This window comes from Quercus lobata, chromosome 9 (genome assembly GCF_001633185.2).
Source record: "Quercus lobata isolate SW786 chromosome 9, ValleyOak3.0 Primary Assembly, whole genome shotgun sequence".
In the NCBI taxonomy this organism is placed as follows: domain Eukaryota; kingdom Viridiplantae; phylum Streptophyta; class Magnoliopsida; order Fagales; family Fagaceae; genus Quercus; species Quercus lobata.
Genome location: NC_044912.1, coordinates 6,175,277 through 6,186,833, shown reverse-complemented (window position 1 = coordinate 6,186,833; position 11,557 = coordinate 6,175,277). Strand labels below are relative to the sequence as shown.

General features: G+C 34.0%; 2 protein-coding genes across 2 annotated transcripts; both read left to right on the top strand.

Moving 5' to 3' along the window:
• Positions 1-3,546: 3,546 nt before the first annotated feature.
• Positions 3,547-4,589, top strand: LOC115960940 (germin-like protein subfamily 1 member 14). Its single transcript, XM_031079978.1, has 2 exons — positions 3,547-3,716; positions 3,895-4,589. Exons 1-2 carry the CDS (start codon positions 3,587-3,589, stop codon positions 4,443-4,445), a joined length of 681 nt encoding a protein of 226 aa, XP_030935838.1. The 5' UTR covers positions 3,547-3,586; the 3' UTR covers positions 4,446-4,589.
• Positions 4,590-9,459: 4,870 nt separating this feature from the next.
• LOC115958990 (60S ribosomal protein L9-like) lies at positions 9,460-11,356 on the top strand. Its single transcript, XM_031077272.1, has 3 exons — positions 9,460-9,911; positions 10,798-10,920; positions 11,013-11,356. The coding sequence occupies exons 1-3, from the start codon at positions 9,537-9,539 to the stop codon at positions 11,094-11,096; spliced, it is 582 nt and encodes a 193-aa protein (XP_030933132.1). The 5' UTR covers positions 9,460-9,536; the 3' UTR covers positions 11,097-11,356.
• Positions 11,357-11,557: the final 201 nt, after the last annotated feature.

Sequence of the window (11,557 nt, the reverse complement as noted above, 5' to 3'; positions counted from 1 at the left end):
TGAAAAAGAGTTTCCAGAGAGAATTTTGAGAGAGAAACCCTAAAGAAAAACCAGATTGTTTCACCCACAATCTCTACCTTAGAGTCTCTTCAAATTCTTCAACTCTCTTCCTCTCCATTGTCAAATCCTTGAGAGGCATTATACCAAACCAGATTCTCACCATCATCATCATTGTGAGACTGTTGTTTGGATTTCTGGGAAGCAGTTAGGAAGGAACCAATCTTCATTGGTTGATGCTACGGTCTAGTAGCGGAATCCGGGAAGCTAGAAAAGAAAAAGGTTCGGCGCAACCTCGTTGGAGCAAGAAGCTTGGAGGGCTTAGGTGCACTGGGTAGATTAGGCTTGGAGGGTCTATTGCTGTCCTTGTATCCCAACTGTATTTTCTAGTGGATTGTTTACCGCTTGGAGGGCGGCGGAGAGGTTTTACGCCGAGGGCTTCGGTTTCCTCTTCGATAACACATCGCGTGTTGTCTTTGTGTTTGCATCTTCCTTCCTCTCTATCTTTGCCTTTTTATTATCTGCTGTGGTTTTATTTTGTTATGGCTTAGATAGTTTTTAACCTATTTCATATTATAGCATATGTTAAGATTCCGCACACTAGTTGTTTGACATATTGCTTGAATTGGTTAAGTTGTAATTTGGGGGTCTAAACGTTCAAAAGTGTTTTTACACGTTTTTGAACTTTCAAGAAAGATGTTAGCTGCAAAGTTCTTCAATTCATCAACACGATGAAGATTACAAAGCTCCTTGGTTACAAAACCCTACAATGTACAAACACAACAGCTTCTTGAAGAGAAAGATAAACTAAGGCATATGTCTCCGGTTCACAATATGCTTGTGAAAAACTTTTGCATTGACTTGCATCTACTGTGACAGCCCTTAAAACAATCCTTATATATGTTTAGGGTTATGTGAAAAGAAAGCCCAAACATCTATTCACGAATTGGAGTGAAATCAGCTCTGGAAAACTGAATTTCATAAACCTCGACAGATAACCTATCTAGTGAGCAGCTGTTGAGCATCGGGGTTTAAACAACTTTTTAAACCTCGATAGATACTAGTTATCGAGTTTTAAAATCCAACATTTCTTCACTTGTTTCTTGAACAGACTTGCATGGCTTTAACACTTGAACTTGAAACTTTGTTCCTTGAAGCATTAAACACATCCTAAATCTACCCAATTACAAGTAAAATGCGTTTTATCAAAGGATTAGCCAATTTTATATTAACATATGTTCCTAACAATGAATCACATATATCCTAACATTTTTTATAAGCCAAATTCTTTTATTATCAAAATAAATGAATAAAAGTAAATCCTTGAGGGTGTGGTTGAGGCTAGGTAAATCCCTTGCTGCCCATGGGGGGGATAGGTAAATCCTTAAGAGTGTGGGTGAGGCTAGGCAGTGCCAATAGACCACATACCAAAAGAGGTATATATCATGCTAGTGTGTTTGGGTTCCAACCTGTCTGTGGCAGTATGATGTCTTAGTGACATTTCTGTCTTTGTGACACCTTGGGTGAGGTTTTTAGTTTATGAAATGGTACTGGATATTTTTATGGCTCACAGTGAATAAAATGTAGTTTCATAGTTATTTTGGAAAGCTTGATGCTATATTATTCTTATCGTTCTTGTTGTGTTGTCAATGAAATTGATTTTGCATAAATTAAATGAAAATGTCCAAATTATAGCATGTTTTGTAAAATGATCATTATCATGAAACTTGCATTTCCCCCACCCCATTAATTATGCTATTTACTGGGTTTTAGCTCATCCCAATCTCCAACAATTTTTCAGATAAATTAGCTACACGTCAGGCATGGAGCTTAATTTATTGGTGGTGATTGGAGTGCTATATTAAATGGGTCTGATTAATGTGTGCCCTTAGGGCACACATTAACAAATCCATTTTTGGAAAATTTTTATTGAGAATTGAAAAAGTTATCAAAACTTTTTCAATTTTCAATAAACTTTTTTCCAAAATTGGTTTACTATTGTGTACCCTTAGGGCACACATTAGTAAAATCCATATTAAATTGGGAGACTTGGGCCATTAATGGTTGATGACTTAATCTTGCAAAATTAATTCTATTAGAGGTTGGATACTTGATGTCCGTTAGCTTTGGGTGTGGTAGGCCTAGATTTTCTGTTGAGGTTGCATACCTTAGAGAGGATCGTAACTTTGTGTTTATTGTATTTGGACCGTTAGATTGTTAAGTGTATTTGGAGACACATGATTTGTAGTTTGTATTGCTTGTAAAAGAGTCATAGAACCCTGACTTCTATTGTGGAGAGATCAATATATTTATTTATTTTATCAAATGAAAAAAAAAAAAAAAATCACTACAATACTTCTTGAAGGCTCGGTCTTTCATGCTTTGGACCCGTTTCTGTTTGGGGCGTGACAAAACAAGTTCCGCAGAGCACTTGCATTTTGAACCTTTATAAGTTTTTATATATGCATATTTAGATTTACAAAAGAAAAACATTTTATATTTATATATATATATATATATATATAGGTATGTTTGTCTTAACGATCAGTAATGATAAATCACAAAACATTTTTTGTTAAATGCCCTTGCCCTTTTATTTTAGAACATAAACTCTGCTAATGTAGCAACATTTTGTGTTAAATGCCCTTATGCCCTTGTGTTTTTATTTTAGAACATAAACTCTGCTAATGTAGCAAATAGTACCCCTTATTTTTTTTCCTTTGCCAATTTTGTAAATAGACTTTGACACTGTACTAGCATGACCCCCATAACTCCATCTGCAATGTACCTCTTTTTGCTCCAAATCAATAAAGATTTGCAAAGATGAGGTATAGTTGCAACAACATAAAAAAGTTTAGTTGTCTTTTTGTTGCAATACCAATCTTTATACACTAAACTAGAAAAACTGGGTTCTAAGTTGTTACTGTTGTTCATGTTTTTCCAACATAAAAATATGGACCTAACACATTTGAAAGGTTAAGGTGCTTCCCATTGACAAAGTCTATTTCCATATGGACGTTGATGGCAGTTACCTAATAGGCTAATACACTAGAAGCTTTGAATCCATCTAATTATTGGTCCTACAATAGTAATTATCAACCATTCTATTTAATTTAGGCAAACAAAAGTCACATAGAAACTTCCACCAAAGTATCAAGTTATTAACAAACCCTTGCAATATTACAGACACATCGTATACGAGACATGGTGTGTTCAATTAGTTCAGAGCTAGATCAATTGTGGAAAAAGATGAGCGATGAAGTACATTGTAAGAACAAAAAACAGGTTTAGTACACAGTTGTTAAGATTGGTTGTGCCGTAGTAACATAGAATTGTAATATTATATCGTTGATCTGGTCTTATGTTGAAAATTTAAGGCACGGGGAAGTAGTTAAAGAATAATTTGGCAATCAAAAAGAAAATTGGTAATAATGAAAGACTGAACAAATCTATATATCATTCACTTATGGAAAACCATTGACCTCTTCAATGTGTCTTATCTATAAATAGACATGCTTTCCATGCAACATTTCTCATCCCTCACCCGAAGCAAAAATATATAGAACCGAAGATAGAGTAAGCCTGAAATATGAGGAAAGCTTACATTGTAACTGTTGCCCTCTTCGCTTTGGCATTCTCTCTTGCCTCTGCCTCTGACCCCGCTCCCCTGCAGGACTTTTGTGTTGCACTTAAGGACTACTCGGACTCCAAATCAGCCGGTACATAACTTTTCTTTTTCTTTTTCAGGTTTTTGCATTATTTTTGTCATGTGAAGAATCTACACTAACCGGAATATTAATGGAAGAAATATTATTAGCTACCTGGCCTTACTATTTTCTGCATTGAATTCTTGAGCATTCTTTTTAAAGTGTCCGTAACAAAAATTCCTTTATGCAGTATTCGTTAATGGAAAGTTTTGCAAGGATCCAAAGCTGGTCAAAGCTGAAGATTTCTTCTTTGAGGGATTGAACAATGCTGGGAACACAGATAATAAAGTTGGGTCAAACGTCACTACCGTGAACGTAGACACGTTACCAGGCCTTAATACTCTTGGCATATCCTTGGCTCGAATTGACTTTGCACCATATGGAGAAAATCCTCCCCATACTCACCCTCTCGGCACTGAAATTCTAGTAGTCGTGGAGGGTACTCTCTTTGTTGGTTTTGTAACATCCAACACAGAAAATCGCCTCTTCACCAAAACTCTAAATAAGGGGGATGTGTTTGTCTTTCCAGTTGGTCTCATTCACTTCCAATTAAATGTGGGAAAAACTAAAGCAATTGCCATTTCTGGTTTAAGCAGCCAAAATGCAGGCGTAATCACAATAGCAGATGCTGTATTTGGATCCAATCCTCCCATTAATCCTGATGTTCTCACCAAGGCATTCCAACTCGACAAAAATGTGGTTGAAGAGCTTCAGAAAGAATTTGGAGATCACAATTATTAGAAAAAAAAAATGTTTGTAAGTGCCTTGAGGCACTAGTCATTTTGTTTATCCCCGTGCAATCATAACTAGAATAAAAGATTGCTTATATATGTAACTCTTTTTTAATTTGGAGGATTTGGGATATAAAAATAATGTTGGCTTTAATACCTCTTCCTCATTTGTCAATTTGTCTATTAATTTATGCAGTAAAACCACTATTTGCTAAATTTAAAAAAGGGGGAAATTTTGCATGATGTATTAAGTTACAGTTTATTTAAGGTTGGCTGAAGCTCAACTATAGTTAAATGAAAAATGCCTACCAAAAAAATAGGCACTGTTACATAAATTGAATATATTCATTTTCAGCTCACATGCTGTATCCCAAGCTAGCTTTGGTCATCCCTTGCTGACTCACGTAATTTGTGAGCAACACTATTATAATTAAATTGTAGATGAACATGAACCTGATCTAGCTTGGATCGACAGCCGCCACAGTAGTTACAGAAATTAACAAAATAAATCTTCAAATTTAAAACTGAAAAATTCATCCATTCAAATTAAGACATAAAATCTACAGGCTATCATACACTCAGACACATAAAACAAATTAACAGATAATTACGCTACAGCAGCAGCACCAAAACCTTTTCTTATCGGTTTGCATGTTCACTTTTTGACGGAACTAATACCGGCCCTCTCAGTGATAAAACTTACTTTAAAATCTGTTACATGTGTTGTGTTGGCCCTTGGCTTGTAATGCCTCGTTAATCAACAATTTTTACTGGGTCTTGTTTACGTGAATAGAAAGATTATACATGGATAAAAAGATATCGATAAGACTAAGTCATAATTTCTTGGAATTCAAGTTTGAAGATAAAGACACGAGTTTAACAACTTTTTTCTTGGTGATAAAAGTCTCTATAGAAAATCAGATTGGAATTTGTTGTTCCTGGATTAGATGAAATACGTGAAAATTGTGCTCAAGAAATTTATTATGAGATATTATGTGTTTTTATCATGAGAAGAAGAATAAAATTGTCTGCATGTCCAAGGGGTTGGAACTCTCTTGTACACCATAACAAGTAATTAGCCTAATCTTTGTCATGTGCTTCAATTTTCCATGCTGTCGTACAACACATAAGAGCACCGTTAAATATCTTTATATATATAACCTGATTTCCGTCTTGAATACCAAATTGTAAACTAAATAATATTTGATCCTGAAAATGACATGGTTCATACTGCACATATTTTTTTAAATTATTAATTAAATCCAGTTCAAGAGATTTAATTATTGGCATAAATTGGAGTGTGTAGCCCCTTTTAGAATATAGGAGTTTTGAACTTGAAAGTTTTAACTGTTTCTTTATTGTTAAAAAAAAAAAAAAAAATCAATGGATTTTTTCGAAGCAAGTAATGCTAGAGAGAGTGAGGATAATACAAATTTTACTATATAACCTTTATAAATTCATGTCTCACAAAACAACAACAACAAAAATGTTTTTGTTTATTCTGTTATTGAAATTCATCAATTACATTGATTGTTATGTCAATTTGTTAACTTGTTGTAATAAAATTTAGAGTGGCTTTTACATTAAGCCATTAAGGATAGCTTACGTATAATGCAAGTGCCTTGTTTGAGTTTCGGTGATGAGATCGCCTACTCCAAATTTGTCTTGGTCATCATGTGAGTTGAAAAGTAGTAAAGACAGAAGTGGTTAAAGAATATTAAGAAAAAGAAAAAAAAATCGTTAAAAAATAAATAATCAATAAAACTTAGATATAATTCCTTAGTTAGATGCAATACATTTTCTTAATTAAATTCAAATATATAAGTGAATTTAATTTAATTTTTCTTAAAAAAATAGTACATTTTATACTGTAATGGTTAATATAGATTACTGACATATGTTTCAATTTAAGCACATTGAAAAACTATATTTAAGTTTTTTCCATGAATAATAAGCTAGGAAGACCAACCAAATCTATCACTTTCTTTATTATTATTTTTTCTTCTATTCTTTTTGGCATAAAATGAATTAAAAATAGTGTAAGTTGAGAGTAATCAAAGCATTAACAATCAGATTTAATTTCATTAAATCAGATTTGCAATATAAACAAAGCTGACCATAAGCTCAAGCTGAACTGAAGTCTATTTTCCATGATGCAGGTGAAGACTGGAGAGCTTGCGGGTCCTTTACGTTGGTATGTAGTATGTTGTCAACTTAATGTTATCTAAAACCAAAACTCAATGGATTACATCTAAAGTTAGGATAAACTTTTGAAAATTGAAATCCAGGCATATTCTTGAAATGCAGTCACAACAATCACATACGTACCAAGCTTAACCACCACCCTTTTTTTTTTTTCTTTGAAAAAAGAAAACCAGAATTGAATGTCTGACATGTTATATCACTACAACAAAGTGCATTCTTTTTTTTCTTTTTTTTTGATAAGCCAAATTCTTTTATTATCAAGATAAATAAATGAGGATTCTTTTTAATGATGTTTTCCTAATGGTTGTGAATAGGAGGATGATAACTTTTTGTCGTTGAAAATGGCGTCCGTTTGTTTTCACTTTAATCCATTTTATTTCGGTACTTTCCTTGAAAATAATTGGTAAAAAATAAAATTGGGACAAATTATTTCGACAACCTTCTAGCTAATTATTATGATATAAAAAATTAGTGAACGTTTGGATAGCGCAAATGTCCAGCGTTTTGCGCATGGATCTTGTGCACTATTCATGGAACCCACATACCCCTTTTTTCAATAAAACTTTTATTAAAAATGGGTCCCACGACACTATTCACACATTTAAAAATTATTTTGTTACAGTGTTTCAGTTTTCAGTTTTCAATTTTTATTAATAAGTGGTATCCAAATAGACCTTTAATGTTAATTTTATTTTAACAACTAATTGCTAACTCATGCAATGTACAGAAAAATTCATTAGCTTAAATACATAAATATGATTAGAATAACATAAGATAATGTCAGTAATATACTAATTGTAGTGCTTTTGCAAAATAGCATTCTCAATATATAAAAAAATTTGAACAGTTGTTATAAATTTAAACATAAAATACAATACTATCCAAATGATATTGTAATTATGCGAGCCCTGGATTGAACCATTACTTTTTCTTTTCTTTTCTTTTTTATAAAAGATAGAATGCTATTATTAATGTTTTTCTGCCATGCTTCTATTAAAAAGGTTTTCTGCTCAAGACTTGTGTCCTTTTACCTGATGAACAATTAATATGGGGCATCCAAATATAGGCAAGAGTTTCAGGGTGCAGTAATGTTTGAATTCTTAGCCTAAGCAAGGTCCATTCAGACTCAGTGAAATACCCTAGATACTTGGCCAATCTAAATTCTTTTTATTGTCCTTCTCATTGGGTTCTCCCTTGCATGGAGTGACACTATTTTTGGTGTGATATATATGACTCACTTTTCTTAAGTTGATCTCATTGTGCCATTGTTAAATTGGTTTTCTGCTTCCCCTGTTTCTGTAAATTGGTTTTCTCCCTTCCCTGGTTGCTTGCTAGACAAGTCATTTACAAAGTTTTCATAATGGTGGCATTAGTGATGCTCACGCACACATAGAGGTATGTTTGTTGTTACAATCAAAAATGATAAATCACCAAATTGTGTAAAATGGCCATTGCTTGGCGTAGTGTCTTGTCTTGATGTTAGTTCAGTGTTGGGGGATTTTGGTTCTGTGCTGTTTGGGTATGATTCAAAACAATTCGAATCAGCAACAAGTCAAAAGGCTGATGTGCTCAAATTTGGTGTTTTTAATTATTTAAACCGTTAATCGCTTGGAATGGTTTTGTGCATTAATTTAGTTCTTGCAAGCCAAAAAAAAAAAAACTTATCATTGGTGAGTTTTTCACCTTTTGTAAAATAATTTTCCAGAGTTGCCATCTGTGATATAGTATTGCGTGGTCCATCCTAGCAATGGTCCCTTACGGTCTACTTAAACAGACTTGATAAATAAACAAATAATTCATTTATTTTTATTTTTTTAAAATGAAAAGTGCCATTTTGTTAATCATAGATTTCAACCGTGTTCATTGAGTCTGATTCAAAAAGATACAGAGTTTCAGTCATTCCAATTTATTTTGCAGACTAGGAATGATGGATATGGGTACGAGTAAAATATGACATGAGCAATTTCTTACACAAGTGCTATCCACGTGCCTTAAGGCTTTTTTTTTTTTTTTTTGGTTGATTTAATGTCAAAACTTTCTCTTCATCCCAATTCAAGGTTTGTGTGTTTGTCTAACAATATTTATGCATTTCTCATTCACAAATATATCTAGGAGTGTGATGATACCTAGTAGTCTAGTACCACACACCCACACAAACTACTCATTTCAATGCTATTTGAAATATAAATTTTTGTTCAATTAAAAAAATATACATAAATTGACATCATAAGTACAAATTTGACAATTTATTATTATTATTATTATTATTATTATAATAGAAACTCTCTCCCATCCCCTCCAAATTCTCCACACACACACACACAAAAAAAAACTTGCAACTGGAGTAATGGATCGAATGGGCAAAACTGGAAACTAATATTTTAACGTGGCCAGGGCCAATATCGTCAAACCAAATTAAACCCTGTGGCTGTGACGAGAAAAGATAAGCAGTTAAAACAAGAAAAGAGAAATGTTTAGCACCACTAGACAAATGCAAAAAAATCTAATTTAAATGAATGAAAAATTTTAACATAAACTCCAAATGAGAAAGAACCTTTGAGCATGCGTGGAAAAAAATTATTATTATTATTTTTTATTATAATTAGGCATGAAAAAATGACTATTTTTTTTCTCTATATACCATGATAATTATTCATTAAAAAAAAAAAACAAATCTAATGAAATTCATACGGGTCAAGTTGTTTTGGGCTAATTTTTAGAACTACCAACCCAAGTAGCTTTAGCCCATAGATAATGAATAAAGGCCGAAAGGGTTTAGGTTCACTTTTTCTCTCTCTACATAAATATATAAACATACCGTTTAGGGTTTTTGGCTGCCTCCTCCACCATTCTTCTTTCTCAGTGCCGCAGCTAGAGACAAACAAGAGCAAGAAAAATGAAGACCATCTTGTCATCGGAGACCATGGACATCCCAGATGGGGTCAAGATTAAGGTGAACGCTAAGGTCATCGAGGTGGAAGGCCCACGTGGCAAGCTCGTCAGAAATTTCAAGCACTTGAACTTGGATTTCGATCTCATTACTGACGAGGAAACTGGGAACCGAAAGCTGAAGATCGACGCTTGGTTCGGCTCCAGGAAGACCTCCGCCGCCATCCGCACCGCGCTCAGCCACGTCGAGAATCTCATCACCGGTGTCACCAAGGGCTACCGTTACAAGATGAGGTTCGTTTATGCTCATTTCCCCATCAATGCCAGTATCACCAACACCAGCAAGTCCATCGAGATCAGGAACTTTCTTGGAGAAAAAAAGGTAACCCATTTCTCTTTTCTCTCTTTTTTTCAATTGGGTTCTCCTTGTTTTGCAGTTTTTGCATCTGGGTCGTTTTTTGTTTACTGCATTTTTGAGTGTTAGCTATGGGAAATGGGATAAAATTGGAATATGGGTTATGTATGTTTGTTGTAGTAATCGATTCTGGTTTTATTGTTTTAGGAAGTTTAAACTTGTTAATACTTATCATTTGGTGGTGTTAATAGTAGTCACTCTCATGTAGTTATTTTATATCTAATATGCAAAACTGAAATATTAGGATACTACAGAGTACTCTGTTATGGGCTATAATTTCAGTTCCTATTGTTTGTTGAATTTCTGAATGTGCAGCCCCTTAAACCCTTTTATGGCTCTACATGTTAATTCTTAGCCTTATCATTTGGTGGTGTCAATAGTAGTCACTCTCATACAGTACTTTTATATCTAATAATGCAAAACTGAAATGGTAGGATATTACAAAGACTCTGTTTTGGGCTATATTTGCAGTTCCTATTGTTTGTTTACTATCTGAATTTGACTAGCCTTTGTAATAGTGCAGCCCTAAAGCCTTTTATTGTTTGTGTACTATCTGAATTTGACTAGCCTTTGTAATAGTGCAGCCCTAAAGCCTTTTATGGTTCTACATGTTAATGGTTATCGTTTGGTGGTGTCAATAGTAGTCACTCTCATGTAGTACTTTGATATCATATGTTCACTTTCCGAATGTGACGAGCGCTTTGTAGTTTGTAATAGTGCAGCCCCTTAAGCGTTTCATGGTGCTACTTGTTAATTTTTTGCATTGTTGCTAAAGGCTAAGGCCTGGATTCGTTGATGCTAAACTTTGACAAGTTAATTGACATGGTTGATTTTTGTGTTTGTTGGGTTTTAGGTAAGGAAGGTGGATATGCTTGATGGGGTCACAATTCTCCGATCTGAAAAGGTCAAGGATGAGCTTGTACTGGATGGGAACGACATCGAACTGGTCTCTCGATCTGCTGCCTTGATAAACCAGGTCCGTTTCTTTGTCCAAAAAAAAAAAATGCACAATCATTTCAGTCATATGTTAGCTGCACTTGCTGACCTAATCTCTTGTCGGTTTTGCAGAAGTGTCACGTGAAGAACAAGGATATCCGGAAATTCCTTGACGGAATTTATGTCAGTGAGAGGGGAACCATCGTAGAGGAGTAATTGTATGTGTAATTGATCTACAATTTTGTTGTGAAAGTTTTATTTAGAATGATTTTATTTTTGTTGTCCTCTTCATTGGGTTCTCCCTTGCATGGAGTGAACTCTGTTTTTTGGTGTGATATGACTCATTTATCTTATGTTTGATCTCATTGTGCCATCCTTAAATTGGTTTTCTGTTCCCCTGTTTCTGTAATGTTACTGAAATTGTAACTCGTTCCGAAACAATCTGGTCGCTTGGTAGAGTGTTGGTCATTTATGAAGTTTTCATAATGGTGTCATAACTTATTCAAACTTTAGTATTCCTCCTTTTGACGTTTTTATTCCATCTATTTAAGATGTACTTGTCTGGTATTCGATAAATCTTCCTATGAATAAACACCAATATTTGATGCCTGCATACTATCCCCTTGAACTCAAACAACCTGCATTTGCAATTAACTTCACTGTTATCCTCATTAAAA

Bases quoted from the DNA above. Each gene is read 5' to 3' on its own strand.
- LOC115958990 (XM_031077272.1), top strand. From the start codon at position 9,537: ATGAAGACCATCTTGTCATCGGAGACCATGGACATCCCAGATGGGGTC. The intron at 9,912-10,797 runs GTAACCCATTTC...GTTGGGTTTTAG, and splicing joins ACTTTCTTGGAGAAAAAAAG to GTAAGGAAGGTGGATATGCT. The intron at 10,921-11,012 runs GTCCGTTTCTTT...TCGGTTTTGCAG, and splicing joins CTGCTGCCTTGATAAACCAG to AAGTGTCACGTGAAGAACAA.
- LOC115960940 (XM_031079978.1), top strand. From the start codon at position 3,587: ATGAGGAAAGCTTACATTGTAACTGTTGCCCTCTTCGCTTTGGCATTC. The intron at 3,717-3,894 runs GTACATAACTTT...TCCTTTATGCAG, and splicing joins CTCGGACTCCAAATCAGCCG to TATTCGTTAATGGAAAGTTT.